General features: G+C 37.4%; 2 protein-coding genes and 1 pseudogene across 5 annotated transcripts in view; 1 reads left to right on the top strand and 2 right to left on the bottom strand.

The window, feature by feature from the left end:
* The window catches only part of FGFR1OP2 (FGFR1 oncogene partner 2), a 33,649-nt gene extending 24,723 nt beyond the window's left edge, over positions 1-8,926 (top strand). The window contains exons 5-8 of one of the 3 annotated variants that reach the window (XM_025995068.2): positions 122-235; positions 3,015-3,128; positions 4,926-5,070; positions 7,072-8,926. In XM_025995068.2, coding sequence (XP_025850853.1) covers positions 122-235; positions 3,015-3,128; positions 4,926-5,063 — 366 coding nt within the window. In that variant the 3' untranslated portion in view covers positions 5,064-5,070; positions 7,072-8,926. Of the gene's footprint in view, positions 1-121; positions 236-3,014; positions 3,129-4,925; positions 6,951-7,071 lie in introns of those variants that run through there. The other 2 variants (XM_072765721.1, XM_025995069.2) reach the window with 2 other exon arrangements.
* A 1,322-nt stretch (positions 8,927-10,248) lies between these two features.
* On the bottom strand, positions 10,249-11,572 carry LOC112917530 (ribonuclease P protein subunit p38-like; annotated as a pseudogene).
* A 2,759-nt stretch (positions 11,573-14,331) lies between these two features.
* Positions 14,332-22,167, bottom strand: part of TM7SF3 (transmembrane 7 superfamily member 3) — a 37,350-nt gene continuing 29,514 nt past the window's right edge. For both annotated transcript variants that reach the window (XM_025995066.2, XM_072765720.1), the window contains 4 exons: positions 21,502-21,654; positions 18,171-18,268; positions 17,410-17,572; positions 14,332-15,931 (listed from right to left, as the gene is read on the bottom strand). In XM_025995066.2, the coding sequence (XP_025850851.1) occupies positions 15,669-15,931; positions 17,410-17,572; positions 18,171-18,268; positions 21,502-21,654 (677 nt within the window). In that variant the 3' untranslated portion in view covers positions 14,332-15,668. The remainder of the gene's footprint in view (positions 15,932-17,409; positions 17,573-18,170; positions 18,269-21,501; positions 21,655-22,167) is intronic.

Here is a 22,167-nt window from a genome sequence, read left to right as displayed (position 1 = left end):
TTGGAAATCTTAAAAAAACAAACATTTCAAACAGTTGGCTAACACGCATGAACTAACACTCATTCAGTTTTTAAATTACGGATAATATCCGTATTAACATTATAATGACTCTATACTACAGATTGACATGGTACATCGTAACAGCTCCGAAGGATTCTTCCTTGATGCATCTCGACACATCTTTGAAGCATCTCAACATGGACTGGAGAGGAGGCACTTGGAAGCAAATCAGAATGTACACTAAATAAAACAGTCAACTTTTGGGGTGTGGATGGAAGGGGGGAGGTCCATTTAAAACCTTCTTTGACATTGAATTTTCCTGCCAGTTTAAATCAGCAAATAAATGAAATTGCTTTTAAAAATACTGTGCTTTTGATAGCCATGCAAAAATATTCAGCATTGAAACTTTAATCTGTCATTAATTCTGTGTATTATATCATATACAGCCTGTTAGATAATTGCAAGCTTTAAAGATTGGTTAAGCCAGCTTTTCATTTTGTTGCTGCAAAATTTTATAAACAGTTTTCCTCTTTGTGGACGTCAGAGGTGTTTTCTTGGAAGTCATTTTAATCTGATTTCATAAAAATTTTGTTTTAACTATTAAAGGAACAATTTTAATTCAGTTTTTGATCGTTTGTAGTCCTTTAGTTTGAGTTCACAATAACCTAAAAATGCCTTTGTTTAGGTGTTACATGTATGTGTTAGTAGTATATGCTATATTGTCTTTTTGTGTGTATATGTGTGTGTGTGGCACATCACTATTGAGCAAGTTGAAATAACCCTAAACAAAAGTTACAAATGAAAGGCATTTCAAGAAAGTTCAAGAATTATATTACTGATAATCCAAAGAATATGTTACTGACACTTCTTGCCTTTCAGACAGTTTTGAAAGCATAGGTCTTGGCCTCTTATGTTCATTAAAAGACCTATGAAATTTCCCTAAGGATTTTAGTGTAATAAATGAACCATTGAACTGGGCCTATAAAAATACTATTAAAAAAATCAGTAGAATTTCATTTTCTTCCATCTTAAAAGCAAAGAATGATTTGCTTCCTATACTGTCTTTTACCGTAAAAAGACACTAAAATGATAAGCTAAAGAAAGTGTTGGTATTCAGAATTTTTTCTCATACCCTTAATCTGCTGCTGCAGTTACCGGTACTTAACTTGCTTTTAAACATTCTGCTCCCGGGAATCCCTGGGTGGCTCAGCGGTTTAGCGCCTGCTTTCAGCCCAGGGCGTGATCCTGGAGACCTGGGATCGAGTCCCATGTCAGGATCCCTGCGTGGAGCCTGCTTCTCCCTCTGCCTGTGTCTCTGCCTTTCTCTCTCTCTCTCTGTGTCTTTCATGAATAAATAAATAAAATCTGAAAAAAAAAATTCTGCTCCCTTCCCAGAGGGAGAGATTTTAATCATTTTTTAAAAAGTATTTCGGATTATGACAGATGGATGTTTGTCTTGATACTATTCTTGCTACCATAATCTAATCCAGAACTGCCTAATAGCACTCTCTGAAATGATAGAAATGTTCTTCATCTGTGCTATTCATCATGGAAGCCACCAGCCCCATGAAGCTGTTGAGCACATGGAAGTGTCGCTAGTACAACTCAGGAACTGAAATTTTAATTTTTTAAAAGATGTTTAATTTTATTTAATATTTATATAGCATCATGTTGGATAGTGTAGATTAGTCCTTTTATTTTGCCTTCTTTTTGCATATACATTAGCATTGTATAGGTGTCCCCATCAAAATAATATGACCTGCATTTTTGTTGGTTAGAAAGTACTAAATGTGTGGTAAGCCAAAGATACTATTTGTTCTCCATATTTCTTCCACAGTTCACTAGTTTTGTAGGTTTTGCAGGTTCTCTTCAAATCCTTTTTACAAATAGGATATATACAATTATTTAAGAGACAAGATTATTAGGGAAGTTTTTAGCTTTTACATTTAAATTTTGACCTCAATATAATAAAATCACCCTCAACTGCCAGTGAACAATGGTATAGAGAAACTGTTCATTGAAAAAAAATGATTATTCTCAAATTTCTGTTGATTCTTAAACCTCGTGTCTTTCACTTGACTCTAAAAGCTCCTTGAAATCAGGGAATGTGTCTTGATAGGTTTCATATTCCTATTGCCTAGCATAGTACCTGGAATATCATAGGTGTGGAAAAAAATAATGGCATGAGATTGGAAGAAATTTATGCTGTCTGCTGCACCAATACATGTGGCTATTTTATACTTAAATATTTTGAACAGTTTGTAAAGGCCATTTAATATTTAAATGCTCAGGGGATCCCTGGGTGGCTCAGCGGTTTAGCGCCACCTTGAGCCCTAGGGCATAATCCTGGAGACCCAGGATCCAGTCCCACATCTGAGCATGGAACCTGCTTCTCCCTCTGCCTGTGTCTCTGCCTCTCTCTCTCCCTCTCTCTGTGTGTCTCATGAATAAATAAAATCTTCTTTAAAAAAATATTTTAATGTTCAAAAGCAGACTTCTGTTCATTTTATTCAATGTTTATTATACATTATGCACCAGACACAGGCAAATATAAACAAGATACAGTTCCTACTCTCAAGGATTATAGTCTGGAAAAATGTCTAGGTTGGATTGAGATTAATTTTTAGACAAGGATAATATAGAAAAGACTTGTAAATCATGAGGACATTAGGGGTAAAGAGACTGTCAATTTTGTCTTTCCCATTACTTTGTAGTATATGTAGGTATTAAAAAAACTGTTGATCATTTGTGGTGTAAAGAATGTGAAATAGAGCTAGTGGGTTTATATTGTGCTGCTTATCTTTACTTGTAGCCCTAACAGAAATCTGATTTCAAAAGCACACTGATGGTCAGTGAACTTTCTTGTAAATATGTTTGATTATAGTACCTTCACGTTAAATGGCAATGTAAGAATATTACATTCATATTAAGTGGCAATGCAGATTTTTTTTTAAAGGAGAGAATCCAAAAATAAAGTATTTCACTGATTTGCAACTCCTCTCTCTTTTTTTCAGGAATTACAAGCACATGTTGATCAAATAACAGAAATGGCAGCAGTAATGAGGAAAGCCATTGAAATTGATGAGCAACAGGGTTGCAAGGAACAGGAACGAATATTTCAACTGGAAGTAAGTTTTAAATTGCAAATGTGGGTGAAAACTGTCCATACAAAGATTGATAGCAGAAAATACACCCCATTTAAAAATATATGTATACGCTTCTCTGGAAAACTGGTAATGTTCTCTTTCTTAACTTGGATACTGGTTATATGGGTATATAATGCAGGACCATTTACATAGTAATACAGAAGTTCAGAATGAGTAGTAACTTAGAGCAATATTCGAGAAAATTGATGTTTTGATCTTATGTTGCTCCTGTTACTGGGCAAACATAATTTTTAATTTAGTAATTTTAAAAATTTCTTCATTCTGTTGGAGATCATTATGATGCAGGGAAAATTTTTTTAAGTCCACAAATATTCTCTGGGTACTTGTATTTTTCTGGGGAATGTATAAAAACCTTTTTGTCCTTTATTTTGTGATAGCAAAAGCATAAATCGTTGTTGAACAATTTAAATTAGTGGAATAAACTTTCATACTTTAAAAGCTTCATTTTGAAGTCATGGTGGAGATATTGGTTATAAAGGGCCAAAATAAATTTCTGTTTCTAAGCATTCTTTAAAATAAGGGTAAGCAAACTTTTTCAGTAAAGGACCAGATAGAAAATATTTTAGGCTTTGCAAGCCAGTCATTCCCTGTTGCAACTACTCACCTATGCCACTGTAATACAAAAGCAGCCATACACACAAAAAAGATTGAGCTTACCTATGTTCCTGTAAAGTTTAATTTACAAACAACAGGTCTCAAGCCAGGCTGAATGTAGTTTGCTGATTCCCTATTTTGTACCATTGAAACAGAAAGTAAGCCTGAAGACAAAGTGGTTGAGAATTATAAAAGTTATTTTTAAATACCTGCTAATTGGGATCCCTGGGTGGCGCAGCGGTTTGGCACCTGCCTTTGGCCCAGGGCAGGATCCTGGAAACCCGGGATCAAATCCCACGTCGGGCTCCCGGTGCATGGAGCCTGTGTCTCTGCCTCTCTCTCTCTCTCTCTCTCTCTCTCTCTCTCTCTGTGTGACTATCATAAATAAATAAAAATAAAAATAAAATAAATACCTGCTAATTTTGGGATGCCTGGGTAGCTCAGTGCTACCTTCAGGTGAAGTCATGATCCTGGGATCCCAGGATTTTGAGTCCCAAATCAGGCTCACCACAGGGAGCCTGCTTCTCCCTCTGCCTCTTTCTCTGTGTCTCTAATGAATGAATGAATAAAATCTTAAAAAAAAAATAAGTCCGCTAATTTCTTATAGTAACTAATCTAGAAAAGAGTTATCAAAAAAAAAAAAAAAGAAAGAGTTATCAGTGCTAGATCGGGTCACTCTCTTGAAAAACATCATGATCACTCAGCCAGCCCTGCTACTTTCAAATTCCAGTTGGGAAAACAAACCAAACCAGATGGCTTGTCCTACATTCCATGCTCTCATGGAAAGGAGTAAAAGTACTAAAGTACTAAGAGGTTCTAGTCCCAGGGTATTATTCACAGGCTTTGTTGGGTTTATATAAATATAAATCTAGATGTTATTTCCTCATTTATACTGTGAGTGTAAAATAAGGCAGTTTTTGAGATTCTATCCACAGTTAGAGCTGCATAAATAAGGCTTTGTACTGGTGGAAAACGCTGAGCACAATTCCTACTTCTTTATAAAAAGTATTCTCTAGATTCAAGTTGTCAACTTCAACTGTATATATCATTTAATATATGTCTGCCAATTATAGAACTTTGTCACACTTTTAGGTTTGGCTTAAGATATGTTTGTATTCTTGTGGCTGTCTTGGTAATTATGTCTTTCTTTTTGTCCTCTTTTAGCAAGAAAACAAAGGCTTGAGAGAGATTCTTCAAATAACTCGAGAATCATTTCTGAATCTTAGGAAGGATGATATGTCTGAAAGTTCATCTTTGTCAGCATTAGTGACCAATAGTGACCTGAGTCTGAGGAAGAGCTGAAGAGCCTGTAAGTCCATGAGTTTCTTACAAGGCTCCAAATAGTCACTGGGACTGGCCTACTAAAGTCAATGAATTAACAGAAAAATCTGTCTCAAGCTACCCTTGCTTTATTTTTTTTTTATATAGTATGTACAGTGCACTGGCAATGACATTCTTGAGATAGCAACAAAAAAAAAATGCATAGTTAATGGTCATAGACTTTATTCCAAAATAAAATTTAAAACAAACTCTTGTTAACTGATGAACAAACTAAAGATTTTCTGAGTGACTGCTGAACTGTCAAGAGCTTTCAGCAGTTATAGGTGGCACTCTGGATGATACTTGGATAAGCATGAATATTCCCAATAAATGTATGGGAATTCATAAAATTATTCAAATTTTAAAATACATAGTTTTGCCTCAGTTTTGTGAATGGAAGATCGTCATACTAAATTTTATTTCACCTCCCTGTTTGGTGTCAGAGTTAACAAATAAGCTTATGTACCATGAGACTTCAGCTTTAATGACTGTGTGGTCTACCTTCCCATAAATTTAAATTTTTGTCAAAATTTAGTTAGGAAGGCTGTAGGAATGTTTTATATGCACCATAAACAAGAGGTAATTTAATTTTAGTTAATTTACCAAATTAAAGTAGCTAACAGTTGTCCATAAGTTGCTTACATACATGAAATATTTCAGGAATGAAAGAGAAAGAATATTACTTTCTAAGAAAGAAGATCTTATAAGAGACATATTAGTAGGTTAAACTACTCCTTTGAAAGATTAAGTTTTGGTTCTAAATAATGAAGATGAGATTTTTCTCTTCTCTGGTTGATCTTTAAGGATATTATGTAGCTCTTTTAGCTAACAGAGTTGAAATGTTTCATATAGCAAGCTAAGTGTGGTAATTTCAAAGTAAATTGGGAATTCCTCTGCCTCATTGAACCCTTTCCTTAAAGGTATTCTTAAGAGACACAGAAAGTAAATTAAATTTTTTTTAAAATTTTGTTTTTTGGATCTATTCTTAAGCTCTGTCTGGTCCTCATAACCTGTACGATTTTTCTTACAATCTCTCAAGTCAAAAGGGCTGGGGGGTAGCGGGGGTGGAAATCTATGGATTTATAAGTATTTGTTTGATTTTTTTTACAAAATATATATCCAGTATGTAAATTTTTAAAAGCCACTAGACATAGAAATGTACTTTAACCAATTGAAATCTAAATTTTTTCTTATTTTGTGATTATAGAATAAAATAGGATAAAAGAAAAATGTCATATGTGATTAAATACACTCATTTCTATTAAAATTAGCACAATAGAAAATTCTACTTTTGGGTATGTAATTTGTTAAATAAATATTCACATGGTAATTTTGTGTATAATTTCATATGTTGGTAAAATTCAAAACTACTTTTCACTTTGGAATTTTTCTACCTTAAGTTTGGGGTAAGTGGGGCTGACTGAAAAGGGCTTATGGCCCAAACACTGAAAAGATTTCTTTTCTCAGAGCCTTAATTGATATTTTATAAATGAAGTTTTTTTTTTTTTAACTTTTCTATTGGTTTTGGGGAAAGTATCTGTTAATTTGGTGGCACATTCATTCATATAGTTTTTATCCCAAGTTAGAATTAAAGACAATAAGCTACACAGTTGAGATTAAATCTGAGGCAATTCATTGAGGCAGCTCTATTACAAAATGTTACTTGATAATTATTTTTATAACAAGTTAATTTATGCTTGGTCTTATTTGGATATAATTTTAAGATCTTGGTGTTTAAAGACATTTACTTTGTTATATAGCAAGATTTCCATCCATACTTTTTTTTTTAAAGCAGAACCTTAAATTTATGTCTGAGAGTGTACTGCATAGGAGCCTATTTTATCAATAAAGATGAGTGGTTGAAATTGATATGGTCTCCAAGTTAATTTGAGAACAATGCTTACATTCTTACATATAGTCTATTTTTATGGCATCTTATCTCTTACCATAAAACTAGTACTTAGCAACAACTTCTATCTGTATTTCTTAGGAATTGGCCAGCAACTTATTCCTGATCCTGCAAGCCTTTTTATTATATGCGGTGGGTTTAAGCGTTTCCCCGCAAAGGTATGTCCAGGTTCTAACCTCCTGTACCTGTGAATGTGACCACATTTTAAGTCTTGACAGGGGTAAGGACCTTTGGATGAGATCATCCTGGATTTAGGATGGGCCCTATATCCAATGACTAGTGTCCTTACAGGAGAGAAGGAATTTTGAAACAGGCACAAGGAGAAAGCCCTGTGAAGACAGAAGCAGAGAGTTAATGCAAGCCTCAGGGCCCTGAGGTGCCACTAGAAACTAGGAGAAGGGTATGAAATGCTACCCCTCAGAGCCTCCAGAAGGGGCCAACCCTGCTTGATTTCCCCCTCCTTGTGCTTTCTGGCTCTCTCCCCTCCCCCCATCCCAATCTGTCAAATAAAATTTTTAAACCCTGCCTTCTTGATTTTTTTAGAACTGTGAGAGAATAAATTTCTGCTAAGCCACCCAGCCTGTGGTAACTTGTTATGGCAGCCCTAGAAAACGGATATTTATCATCTGTCCTCTATACTTTTTATTTATTTTTTATTTTTTTATACTTTTTTTATATAGGAAATACAATTCTAAAAAACTGATTATATACAACCTCACAGATAAAGTATTTTCTTTTCAAATTGATATAAAAATTTCCAAGTCACCTTTAAAGAGTATTTCTAAACTGCCTTAATGATTAGAAGATTGTAGATCCATTACCTCAAATTTTTGACGGTCAGAGTAAAATAGGAGTTAATTTTTCAGTGGAAAACATCAATGAATAATTTCTCATTTGAATTTGAAGGGGCTCCCTTTTTACTTCAGTGGCTTCTTTTGTTCTTTTTTCTGACTTAAAATTAGGGAGCCCTCGGCCTCAGTCCTTACTCCTACTCACATCCTTGGTGATCTCATCCAGTCTCATGACTTTAAATACCACCTGTAATGCAAAAGACTCCCAAATTTACAGCTCTCATTAAAACCTCTCCTTAACCCTGGACTCTTTCAACTGTTACTATCAAAGAGAAATCTCAGACTCCACATGATCAAAGCAATTTACTCTCCAGCCTCCATATTCCTCCCCATCTCATCTGATGACAACTCCATCTTTTCGGCCACAAAGGCCAAAAGATGGTAGCATCTTTGCCTTCACTTCCTCTTTTATCATACACCCAATTCACCAGCAAATTCTACTGACCTTCCGTTCTAAATATATCAGAATCTACCATTTCTCACCATCTACACTGCTTCCCCTGGTTAAAGCCACATTATGACAGGTACTACAGTGATCCAATTATATTCAACCTAAATATCATACAATAGGGAAATCGTTTATGTCTAGATTATTAATTTACTATCAATATCTACGTAGTGCATATGGCTTAAAGACTCTAGCAATGGGGACAAAAAATGTACCTAAATTTGCATAATAAAAACCTTAATACTGAATTGCACATATAATTACAACCATGTAAAAATCAAATGCATAGGGGAGAAATGTCCAGAAGCAAATAATATCTGTATACTTCCAACTAATTCTGTTGTTTTACATAAACTAGCCAGTAAGTTACAAAAAATTGTGGCTTGCTGGCAACAGAAACTTTGTTTATATAGATATATCATAACTTATTCAACTTTTTCTCCTGATATTCAGACTGCAATTTTTATTATTAAAAAAATGCTTCCTTAAACATCTGTGTACATATCTTATGTAGTGTACCTATTTCTGGTGTATAAAGCGTCAGAAATTTGTTAGCTTATGTTCCTTTTTGTTATAATTTATCTTCTACATAAAGGAAAAAATAAATGTATACCATAAAAATCCAACATACAGAAAATATTACAGTTCAAAGTCCGTCTCTCTCTTCCTACAACCTATGTCTTCCCAGAGGTAATTACAAGTTTCTCGTGAATCAGAAAAACTTAATCTATAAACTTTTTTTCTATAAATGTTTTTTAAACATATACACACATTTGGAATCTCAGATACACCTTGTGGTATCCTTTGCAAGTTTTTATTTCCATATGAGGAAAAAAGGAATAAATCTACATAAAGGAAAGAACATAAACCTACTGCTTTGGAATAACTAAAGCCTTCAGGGGTACCTGGGTGGCTGTTAGTTGACACGTCTGTCTGCCTTCAGCTTGGGTCATGATCCCAGCGTCCCGGGATAGAGCCCCATATTGGGCTCCGTGCTCAACAGGGAGCGTGCTTCTCCCTCTACTGTCCCCCCCACTCCCCTGCTTGTGCTTTCTGGCTTTCTCCCCTCCCCCCCATCCCTGCTCTGTCAAATAAAATGTTTAAAAAACCTTCAGAAAATTCACTATATTGATATTAGCTAAAAACGTTCTAATCTTGAAACACAGGATGTATGTGTGTATACACACACGCATACTTCTTGAGTATCAGATACTGCTTAGGAAGGCTACATTTGGGCTTTCTGTAAAACTTAAAAAGAAGAAAGCTGGTTAGAATCAGTGTTTCAAGAACTTGTCCCTGTCACGGTCCATAATCCAAAATCTCAGCACATTGCTTAGGTCTATATGTACAATTCAAGATGAATTCGGCTAGTCCTTGGTTACTTGAAAATGCCACGGATTTACTAGGGACATCTCAAATTTCAGCACCACTCAGTGGTCCGGTCACTCAGTGCTATTAAATCAAAGTTGATGTGAGATCAAGTGAATGAATTCCTCAAATGTTAAACTTCTAGAATATGTTCGTTTTAAGACCTATCTCTTAACTGGAATTTAAATTAAAACTTTGTAAGGGGGCAGCCCTGGTAGCTCAGCGGTTTAGCACCGCCTTCAGCCCAGGGCATGATCCTGGAGATCCCGGATCGAGTCCCATGTCGGGCTCCCTGCATGGAGCCTGCTTCTCTCTCTGCCTGTTTCTCTGCCCCCCCCCCTCTCTCTCTCTCTCTCTCTCTCTCTCTCTCTCTCTCTGTCTCTCATGAATAAATAAATAAAATCTTAAAAAAAAAAAAAAACTTTGTAAGGATTTTATTCCTAGTCATGCAGACTATAGACCTATAGAATACAAGACGTTAAAAACATCATTCAATAAAATATTCAGTAGAGAATCCCTGGTATGTATCGTTGAAGGAATTCAAGGAGAGAGCTGGTTTGGAAGAAAAATAGCTCTACTTTTTTTTTTTTATGTAAAAATAACACATTTTATTTGTTTTACGGCTTCTTTACAGAGTGTCTTTTTACAGCTGTAGGAAACTACAAGTTTATAGGAGATTACTTTGAAGTCGGTTTTTTACTTTTGGGTGGTTTCCTTATCTTACTGGGGTTTGGAATCACTTTATTTTCAGGGGTTGTAACACTACAGCCTGCTGACCTTCCACAAACTTCTTTTTATGTTTAGAGAGGTTTTCAAAGGAAGTCTCTAAAATCTCCTTGTCCTGGCTTTCCGGAGATTCAGTGTCTACATTTTCCCAGGCCTCTTCAGGCTGCCCATGTAGCCATGGTATATGTAAACTGGGTTTTTGGGGAATTATGGCTTTTACCTCCTCAACAAAAGCCGTGGTGTCCTTTCTGAACCCCAAGGCCAGGACACATTTTAAGCCAATGACCAGTGCGAGTGTCTCGCTGAGACGGGGAACCTGACAGGCACTGATCTGCTCGAGCTCAACTGAATCAGATGTGAGGTGATGATGGCAGGCTTGGCCGACTTACACACGAGGACCAGCAGCAGCCCATTCCTTTCCAGAGCTCTGGTCACTTCATTAACACGGATGGCAAGCTGCCTCCTGACAAGCACAGGAGTCTACCCTGACCCTTGCTCATTATCTTCTGGTTGTTTCTCTTTCAGATCCTCGCTTGTATCAACTTCTATGCTACATTTGTCTGGGCTTTTTTTTTTTTAAACTGCTTTTTCTTTTTCTTCTTATCCTCAATCTTCTGAAGCCCAAGAGATTTAAATGTGTCTTGAAGTGTCTGTAATATGAAGTGCGTGTCTTCTCTCTCTAGAATAGTCCAGCAGATAGTATATGGGTACAAAAATGAAAGACTGTCTTCTGTTGAAAAACCTTCAGGCATTAATAAGCAAGAGGAGAGATTTTTTTCAGAGAAAAGCCTTTAATTCTGTCCATGGAAGTAGTCCTCTAGAACCCTAGGCCCAGCCCTAGCAATACATATATTGCAGTTTTAAGCAACTTTGATATATGGATGGTCTCCTGCTCCAAATGAGGCAGGTAGTTTTAAAAAGGTGTTGGGGCACCTGGGCAGCTCAGTCAGTTAAGTTTCTGACTCTACATTTCAGCTCAAGTTGTGATCTCAGGGTCGTGAGATCGAATTCCACGTTAGGCTTAGTGCTCACTGGGGAGTCAGCTTGGGATTCTCCCTCTGCCCCTCACCTTGCTCACACTTTCTAAAATAAATAAAATCTTTGAAAAGGAAAAGAAAGGTGTTGTGGTTCAGTTCAATTGCTGAAAACGCTGGAGAACTGGGAAGCAAAGGCTAAACACTTAATATGTCTCAACCACTCCATCCATCTGCATCATTTTTGATCTTCTACCGCCTTCCTTAAAGGTCCCATGCCCTGCCCAATGTGCCCACAAGTTCAGGCAGGCCAGAGAACATGCATGCCAATCTGGACAATAGAGAATCCATTAGCAGGAGGAGCCATGAGCCTCAGGTGACTAACCTTTTCTAATCCTTAAGAACTTCAAAATAAAAAGGTAATTGTAGCCATCCTTTAACCTCCTTCCAAAAGAGGGAATTCACCCTGGGGGCAGTGGAGGCAGGTATGCTCCTATAGAGGTATACTGATAGGACTCTGGAACAGAAGGAAAAGAATTTGAGGACCATAGCTTGTGGATCACTCAAGAGTTCTGACTCACCTGCCAGGGAACAACTGCTAAATTCTAGGGGCTGGGGAGGAAATGAAAAAGAAAGGTAAATAAAAAGGCAAGGTATGCTCTGTACAGTTTTGTCGTATAGATAAAATTTAACGAGGAAAGATGGACAATAAAAATAGAACTACCATATACTCCAGCAATCCCAGTTCTGGGTATATATCCAAAGGAAATGAAAAGATCTTTTGAAAAAAAAAGGCTAATTCCCATGTTTACTGCAGCATTATTCACAATAGCCAAGACAGGGAAACATCCTAAGTGTCCATCAGTGGATGAATAGATAAAGATGTGGTGCATATTTTATATAGTTATATAGTTAGTTATATATTTAGTTGTATTTATAGTTATATATATAGTTATATTTATAGTTATATAGTTGTATATATAGTTGAATACAATGGTATATATACCATTTATATAACAGTATTATTGAGCCGTGAAAAAGAAAGAAATCCTGCCATCTTCCAACCACATGGATGGACCTTGAGGGCATTTATGGCAAGTGAAGGAAGTCAGAAAAAGGCAAACACTGGATGATACCACTTATATGTGGAACCTAAAAAAGCCTGATTCCTAGTAACAGAAAGTAGAATGGCTGATTATAGTCAATACTGGAGTAGATCTCATTTTCACAAAGAGAATGATAATTATGTGACATGACAGAGGCAGTAGCTAACTCTATGGTGGTAATCATTTTGTAATATATAAAAGAATCCAATCAAGACCAGACATCTTAAACTTACATAGTATTGTATGTCAATTATAACTCAATTTTAAAAAAACGACATCCTTTCTGGGTCAAAATGGGAAAAGCTGAGAACGGGAGTGCTGACCCCACCAAGCACCAAAGTGAAGGGCTGCAAGGACTGGCAGGGCACACAGGTGAGAAGAGACTCCACTGAGGGCTCTTCATAGAGCAGGGAAGGCCTCAAAGCTTTTCTTTATGCTTTTAACCCCACTACGTGGAATGCAGTCAGTCTCCTTGTGGTTTGGTTACTCCTACTCCTCTTCCGTGTCAGCTGAAATGTCATTTCAAGGAATTCTTCCCTGACATCCCAGATTTTACCCCCTAGTCCATTTTTTTGTTGTTGTTTTTGTTTTTTGTTTTTCCCTAGTCCATTTTAAATTCCACTGCATATTGTATGTCCTGTGTGTGAACTATTCTAGTATCTCTTCTCACACTCTACACCCTGAAGCAGTATATTTTGCCATCTTCCTAGTACCCAAGGCAAGGCCTGGCACTCAGGAATTTTACACATATTTATGTAATGAGTAAACGTAAGATCCAAGTAAAAACTATTATCATTGTAGGTGAGGTTTTCTGTTCTTGGGTTTTTGTTTTTGTTTTTTGTTTTTTTTCCTCATGCCAATATAGCCTGATCTAGACCTGCGAACCTCCCCAGTGTAATGATTATATGATAGTCCCTGGGCTGGCCCAAGTTACCACTAGCTTGAGCCCCTCATTTTATAGCGGGGCCAGAATGTCCAGAGGTCTTTCAGTCAACAATCAGATTAAAATGACTTATAAAGGGTATTAGTTTGCTAGGGCTGCCATAAAATACCACACATAGGGTGGCTTAAACAATGGAAATTTATTTTCTCACATTCTGGAAGCTGGAAGTCCAAGATCAAGGTTGGTTTCCACTGAGGCCTCTCCTCTGCTTGCAGAAGGCTGCCTTCTCACTGTATTGTCACCAATTCACCAGCAGAAGAAAATTGAAAATAATCCATGATTTACATTTTCATTATGATACAGTGTAAAGCACGTTTGGATGGGAAGTCAGTTATCCCAAATTTTGATCTGGGCACTATTATTGATAATAGTGGCTTCATATAATTGATTCCTTGGTCAAGAATTTCCTGATAGAAAATAAGGGGTCAGATAACATGATCTCTAAGGTCTGTACGTGGCCTAATAGTCTAGTAATTTCCTTGGAAGAATCAATTTTCTATCCCAACCTTCTACAGAACTCAACTGGTCCACAGCACTAGTTAGCTGGTGTGGTTTGGCAATCTGGTAGCTAACCTATAACAAGTTAATCAAAACTAAAACATTTAAGGAATAGTATAACTAAGTTTCTGGGAATACTACTACTTCCTTCAATTGGACAAACCTAAAGTGCTAAGGACACCAACACAAATTAATCCTCAAAAGACATCAGCTTTCCTTCCAACAAGGGATATTTTTTAACACTGCCTCAGATTTCCTTCATTTCCTATTATTTATTTAGGCTTAAACTGAATGTTTAAAATAAACATTTAATTCTCCATATTAAGTAACTTTATACCTATGAAACTTCTATCATGTTTTTGTTGCTGTGGTACAAATACAGTTGGTAAAAAAATTTCATAAAAATTTAATAATAGATTTTTTAGCATTTTTTTCAAAATAGGTATTTATTATTAAAAAATTATACAAACTGACTTTTTATTACTCAAATCATGAAAAATTTTAAACAATTTGTCTCAAGCCTCCGAAAAAGTAAGCTCTGTCTTTACATTCTTCAGTAGCAGTCCATTTTGATGGTACAGAAAATAACAAACATTTCATGTAACTTTGTTAGAATATACAAAGATTTGGCAGAGGCCAGAATCCCTACAAGGATTTAAAGTTTTTTTTTCAAGTTTTAAGTATTACTAAAGTCATATAAACAGGATTACAGAACAGTAAACACCTGTATGTGATTTCCCGAAGCAACAATGATTTAGTCTTGTGTGTTTGCACTTTGTTTCAGCCTTTCCAAAACACTTTTAAATGCAAAAGCTGAACATTTTTCAGTTACCTGAAACTTCAAAACTTTGTATTTTGAAAAAAGAAACCTCTTAAAAGCAGCATCATTTAAATAGTGGTCAACTCATAAATGTAAATGCAACCACCACAACTCCTCTCACTATGACTCAGGCATGTCAGAATCACCAGCTTACAATCCAGAGGCAGACAGAACCAGAGGCAATGTCTCTTACAATGAAGAGAAAAGGCCAAGAGGAGTAGGTATGTAGCCCAGGGCATCCAGGTGCTTGCTTGTGGGGAGAAAGGGTCAAAACTGAAGGGCCTCTTCGTACAGAATCCAAGTTCCCAATTCAAAGCAGTTCCTTTAAATACCTAATTCCTTTTTGACTCCCTCCTCGACACTAAAACACAGATGGTACACAGTCTTTATACAAAAGAGAAAATTTTTGAATCTGTGTTTTACATCAATGCTAATAACAACCAATTTAGCAGAACTATGAAATTCGAATTTCAAAAGGAGCCAACTGGTTTCCTAAGAAACAATTCTAATGCACTTTAAATTAGAAATCAGATGTCAACACTATTTTAAAAGGCCTTTAAAGGAAAAAAAATGAGGCCATTATGTCCATATCAAAGTTTTATTATCTATATAAGTTGACCTATTTTCAAATAACTGACATAATTTAATATTTAAATTAGCATTTTATGCAATAAAAGGCAAAAACAAAGTGCCTAATGAACTATACACTTTGATTCATACAGTAAATGTGCATTTTACCACAATTAAAAATAAACAAAAGGGTACCTTCTGATAATATATCAATAAGGACACCACAATATTGTGCAAAGCACAGATAGATAAATAAGCCTGTTTTCTTCTCAGACTTGAACCGCAGATGGCTGAAGCAGACTGGTCATACACACCAAAGCTGAGGTGATGCTTGAGTTGTACTTCAAGATTACACTGACTAAGCCCTTTGGCATCTACAGAAGCAGGGGTGTTCTCTCTCCAGCTGGCTGTTCCTTCTGGAAGAGTTCTTTGATCTGGGTTAGTCGGCCATACAGCCTCTCTCTCAATGGAGGGATGTGGTAGCTAGGGTCCAGAATGTTCGTTACCCTGCGCTCCCTCTCTCGCTTCCATAACTTGTATGGGTGAGGAGGAAAAAACGGTCGCCCTCTTTCTCTTCGAATCTGTAATGTAATTCCACTTACAGCAAGCATCCCCCATACTGCCAGGATAATAAAGTCTAAAAAAAACACAAAACAGCAGAAAAGCAGTTTGAACTCTTGTAATTTAAAACCTAACATAGCTCGAATACAGCCTTCCAGAGTTTAAATCTGTCATTCTTTCTTGGCAATATTAGACTTTCTGGTGAGTTCTTCACTTACAAACCAAGGAACTTGAATAAGGAAGCTACAGTCTTAAATTTTAAAATAGGAATTTTCTATGATAGCCCTTTGAAAGTCCAGAGAGGCTGTAAAGGAATCAGTTGTATGGATCCTTGGAATCCCAATATTCTATGAGCAGTGCCTGTAGGAGTAGTTGTTTGTTGTGTTTTTTGGGGAGGTGGGGTGGGGAGAAAGCAGTCCTCTAGATATACCTCACAAACACATCTTGGAACATTAAATGCCACCTTGCTCTCTTCCCATTCCACTCAATACGGGGTGCCACGCCCTGTCACTCAGAGTGGATACAGAATGCATGAAAAGATTCAACAAACTGCAACTGAGCTTGACAAAGGCTTGACAAAATACTGTGTTGTATGTAAAACTTCCAAAATACATGGATTTCAAGGTCTCTACCATCAACCTCATCCAACAAGGGCAGGCTCAGGATGGTAGAGGGAAAGATTTGTCCTTAAATATTCACAGCAATCATGACTGTGCTTATATATCCTCAATTCCAAGGAATGCTTTTCCATCTGCCATATTTTAACATTTCTGAAACCAATACATCCTACACTTGTGAACATTCCGTCACTTTTTTTTTTCTTCAAAAGTTAACGGTGCGGGGTGGGGGGACAGCCCAGGTGGCTCAGCAGTTTAGCGCCGCCTTCAGCCCAGGGTGTGATCCTGGAGTCCCGGGATTGAGTCCTGCATCAGTCTCCTTGCATGGAGCCTGCTTCTCCCTCTGTCTGTCTGTCTCTCTCTCTCCCTCCTGTGTATTCTCATGAATAAATAAATAAAATCTTTAAAGAAAAAAAAAGTTAATGGAGAACCTTTAATGGGTAGAATCTTAAAATTACAGAAATAATAACACTGATCGAAAATCACTTTTTCACTTTCAAGTAGCAAATTATATGCTTCTTTAAAGGAGGGAAACAAAGCAATAACTTTAAAAAATCAGGCTGTCATTCTCATCCTTCATCCCGCCCCAACCAAGCAGCTTTGTTCCCAGGATTTTTCTCGCCACTGGGAATTGACCAGGTAACCTAAGTAAATCTGGTTGAGAAATTTCTTAACAACAACAAAACAAAACAAAACAAAATTTCTTAACAAAGTTCATTTAGCAGATTTTTAGAAGTATGAACTTGAACCACCTTACAAATTTAAATTCTTTGTTCCTATGATCATAAGCTATCATTAACAGAAGGTTCTAATAGCATCTGTTTAGACTGAGTTTCCTCCTTTTGTCCAATTAACCTTTCAATCTAGTTACCAAGTGCTCTTGTTAGCACAGGTGGTGCTACTTGAGTATCACTCTAGTTCTTGGATTTAGTCTTACCATTGGTTTGAAAAGGCACATTTGTGAAAGCTCTGTGGAAATCAACGTTGAGTGCTCTCTTGAGTACATTCAAAGTGATGTAAGAAAGGCTTGTGTACAAGTAACTGTCAAAGGCCAAGACCACGGAGTAGGAGCCAATGAATCCACAAGTCAGTATGTTTAGCTGTGGAAGAGTACAAGCGTTTAGACATTGCCACTGGTAGAACGAGGAATAGTTTCTAACCCTCCTCATTGGCCTCAATCACAGGGAATCACTTCTGCTCCCTCAGTACCCATGAAATGGAACAAGTGTCAGAGCTGAATAAAGGTTACCTGGAAGGTTAAACGAAAACCACCTTCCAGACCCATAGGGAATTCTTAAAACACAGTTTACCCTAGTCATAGGAAATGTCTTCCCTATGAAAGAACTTCAATAATAAAGTCTAATTAGATGAAGAACACTTCCTCTGGAGAGACCGCTGAAACTAATGACCCAGCAGGTTGTGCATTTACAGTGAGCCCAACCTCTGCTCCCACACTTCAAAGCACACTGTTAGTGGTGACCTGCCCCACTTGATGAAAAAAAAAAAAAAACCACTGTGATAATTGTAATCACAACTTCTCTTGCTTTCACAGAAACAAGGCTACTTAAAATTAATCATCTCCTAAAGATTATCCCATAGCTCTCCCTGATAAATAAAACATGCACAATGAGGCAGTAAGTGAAGAACTGAGGACCTGGGACAATAGAATGAATAAATCTCATTCGATGAAACACTTACTATTCTTAGGCAGCCCATGAAAACTACTGGAATGAGAACAGCTATACAAGAGAAGGTCACCCAGAACACACCATCGTCATGAAAAACCTTTAGGTTTCCTGAAAAAGCAAAAAGCAAGCAAGAGTCAGTAATGGTAAGTTTACCAAGGTCAATTTTATTTTCTCAACATCTGAACACAGACATACAGCGAAGGTTTATTATAACAACCAGGGAATAGGCTGGCAATTAGAAATGAATTCTGACTTTTTTCATTTACCTGCCAATAAAATCCCCTTTGAAGGATGTGTCTTAGAAGGGTTAGGGATGGGAGGTAAATCAAGCAGGTAAATGCTCTGCATTTATTCCCAGGAAAACTTAGAAGACGCTAAAATAGTCCAAGCTCTTCTCTTCACTAGCTGTGATGCTGTGCTTCAGTTTCCTAACCCATAAAATGAGAAGACTGAACTACTTGATGTCTAAGCTCCAAATCACCCTTTCTTGCTCTATGTTTCTATCACTCTGATTTTATACTGCAAAGTAAAAAGTGCAGGTAAATGGCATTCAGAGCTAACTATATGAACTCCTACCCAGTATGAGCAGCAATATCCATATACTTGATTTTTACCATCAATGCATTTCCTGCCCAGCCACTGCATCCTGGAAGAGGTGATCACCTGTGCTTCTACTAAACTCTTCTCCAAAATGTGGCACACCTGCGGGTAACCTGGGACGACTATATTAGAACTCCTATTTATAAATTTAAATAGCAAGAATATAAGCCTGATAATTAATACTAGTACTGGCACCATCATTCAATCCACTTGGAGGTGGCCCTCTATCTTAAGACCCATAAATCCCTAAAGAGGGGGGAGTTCATTAGTAAGAAGAGGTGACCTTGGGACCCCACATTCTCAGAAAGTGAACTGCAACATGTTGCAGTGAGGTAAATTTATGGATTATATTCTGTAGTTTAACTGTATTAACCCTCACAAGATACACATGTAGCTTAAGAAAAAAAAAGAAAACGGAAAGGAATCCAGGGATTAAAAATAGTTGCTGTGGGGGTGCCTAGGTGGCTCAATCAGTTAAGCATCTACTTTTGGCTCAGGTCATGATCCTGGAGTTTTGGGATCAAGCTTTGAGTCAGGTTCCCTGCTAGGCAGGAAGCCTTCTCTTCTGCCTCTCCCTCCTGCTTGCGCACTCTCTCGCTAGCTCTCTCTCTCAAATAAATAAATAAAATTGTTTTTTTTTAAATAGGTTGTTATGATGCAAGCATGTGAAGACTGACCCTTTCAGAATAAAGCTCTTCGCTAGTAACATCATAAGATGAAAACAGTAGGAATTTAATTAGATCTGAGAAGTGAGCAAATATTTTTCAAATTTTAACGCTTAAAAAATACAATTTTGCACCCACTGGAGACACTGTCCTTCAGCAATGAAACAGTTTATAAGTGAACACATCAACTATTAAAAATTCTAACCAGGGATCCCTGGGTGGCTCAGTGGTTTAGCGCCTGCCTTCGGCCCAGGGTGTGATCCTGGAGTCCTGGGATCAAGTCCCACATCAGGCTCCCTGCATGGAGCCTGCTTTTCCCTCTGCCTGCCTCTCCCTCTCTCCCTCTCATGAATAAATAAATAAAATCTTAAAAAAAAAATTCTAACCAGTCATCCCTCCATCCTCCAAACATTAACAAAAAAGGGAAGGGAACTCATTAAATAGTTGATTTAGCACTTTTAGAGTAGAGCCCTGAATCTGCATTTTCAACAAACGTCCCTGTGAATCTGTCCTTTAGCCAAATCTAAACATTGCTACTTTGCATCAGACTATCTAGATAAAAAACTTCCTGCAAGGGGGCCCATAGGAATGAACCTGACTGAGGTTTGGCTAACATCAGAACAAAGGGCCTTGGAATGGTCAGTAAACACACAGCTTGTCAATTCTTTCTGGTCTTGGGAAAACAAATCTTCAGAGAGCCATCTATGCTCTGTAAAAACCTTTAGGTTTCCTTTAGTTTTGAATGCAAACCACCATCATGCATTCTCAGTGACAGCTTCAAGAGACAGCTCTTCTTACATCTAACGTTTTCATCAACTTTAATCTGATGTTGATATACATTATAGAAGAACTAAACAGGATCACAGGAAGGAAGCAGCCTAAAAGAGTACCTTAGAATATAAATACTGTGGGTTTTTTTGTATTTTTGATAACAGTCAGGAAATGTAAGTTATTTTACAACCACAAAGTGAAGGGGAGCAGAATATGCCACTTCAAAATGTGTCACTTTAGCATGTGGATTATTTTGAGTTGAAGGCAGCCAAGACCTAGCAAAGTCAGGAAAAACTTTTATTGCTTCCTTAACTGCCTAAAAGAATTTACATAGGGAGGCTGGCCCAGAAAGAGAGCAATTACCAGTGATAACTATTTTATCTGAAATACTTAACTGCCTGACAGGGCAAATATCTAATTACCAAATATCTGCTCTTCTTATTTTCTTGTGAATTACCCTCCCCAAGCACCTACCCCATACCTTAGCTCAGGATGACAAAGCAGCTTCGACTGCCTGACTGCCTTTGGGTCTCATATTTTTAAGGGGTTCCTATACATACAAAATTAAATTTGTTTTGCTCTTGTTAATCTGTCTTATGTCAATTTAATTATGAGACCAGCCAAAGAATCTTAGAAGGATAAAAGGAAAATTTTGCCTCCTCTAAAAAAGAAAACTAACTTACAAGTTAACCACATTCTAAAAACTGACAGAGGGGCACCTGGGTGGCTCGTGGTTGAGTGTCTGCCTTTGGCTCAGGTCGTGATCCCAGGGTCCTGGGATCGAGCCCCGCATCAGGCTCTCCACAGGGAGCTTCTCCCTCTGCCTATGTCTCTGCCTCTCTCTCTCTCTCATGAATGAATAAATAAAATCTTATTTATTTTATTTTTTATTTATTTTTTTAAAAACAAAATAAAAACTGATAGAAATTGAATGACTTAAAAAAAAAAAATCCCCAGAACCATCCCTGCACTACCACCCTAGATGACAAGTAGGTATGTTAGAACACCCAGGATTTGGCAGACAACGAGTGAAGGTTGGCGTATAAGACAACCAGGAACAAAGCACCAGGTTCTCAATTCAGCTGTCATCAGAGCAGTGCCAAGTTTATCTGTGGGATATACTGAGCTCTGCTTAAGATTCACTTTGTACTGGCCCTGCCTAAAGTGCTACATCACCAATACAAATTTCCCAGACTCTACAGGTAAGGCCCCGCAATTCTCCGATGAGGCAGTATTTGTACCTAGAGAGCCCAAATAAGGTCTTTCAACCAAGACTGAACACAGAAAACATGACACCTCTCCTACCCAGTGGAGTGAAGAACGTCACTGAGGAGATGAGAAAGCCCAGCACTAATCCAACACACAGCATGCAGAACGTGAGGATTCCAAATCGCCACCACGCAGCTACCAAGAGGATCCCACCAACACTTCCCGTGACGGCTGTCAGAATCAGACGGACTGCACAGAAGGAGAAGATGAACCTGATCAGAGGTAGCTTTTCCTCCCACATGCTTTAGACACACAGTACCATTACAAGAGCCAGCCTTAGTGTTTGTGTAGGTCAGTGCCCTGCAACCAGCATGGAGAGAGGCCTTCCTGTAGGAGGGGCTGGTTAGAGCTAGGGAAGCTAGCAGGTCAGCTAAACCTCCCAGGCAAGGGACAGGTGTGGTTTGGCACAACCTATAAATCGGAGCTGAGGAAGAAGGGCAACAAGCATTCTGTTAGATATGACAAGGAAGAATGGATTGCGTTTGTTTTAATGTAAGGAAAATCTTGATATTTTGATTGTTATGAACCTCCTATCTTTAATATACCACATAGCTCGAAAACAGGTTTATAAAAAACATGGCCCTTCATTTCCCTAACTATCAAGGAATTCACCATGCAAATTAAAAACCCAGAAGGGAAAAAAAAAAAAAAAACAACAGAAGAGAAGGCCTAAATTAGTAGTCTAGAAAAGATGTTTCAAGT

This window comes from Vulpes vulpes, chromosome 8 (genome assembly GCF_048418805.1).
Source record: "Vulpes vulpes isolate BD-2025 chromosome 8, VulVul3, whole genome shotgun sequence".
Classification (NCBI taxonomy): Eukaryota; Metazoa; Chordata; class Mammalia; order Carnivora; family Canidae; genus Vulpes; species Vulpes vulpes.
The sequence above is the reverse complement of the archived record's forward strand: the minus strand, read 5'-3'. Positions and strand labels throughout refer to the sequence as shown.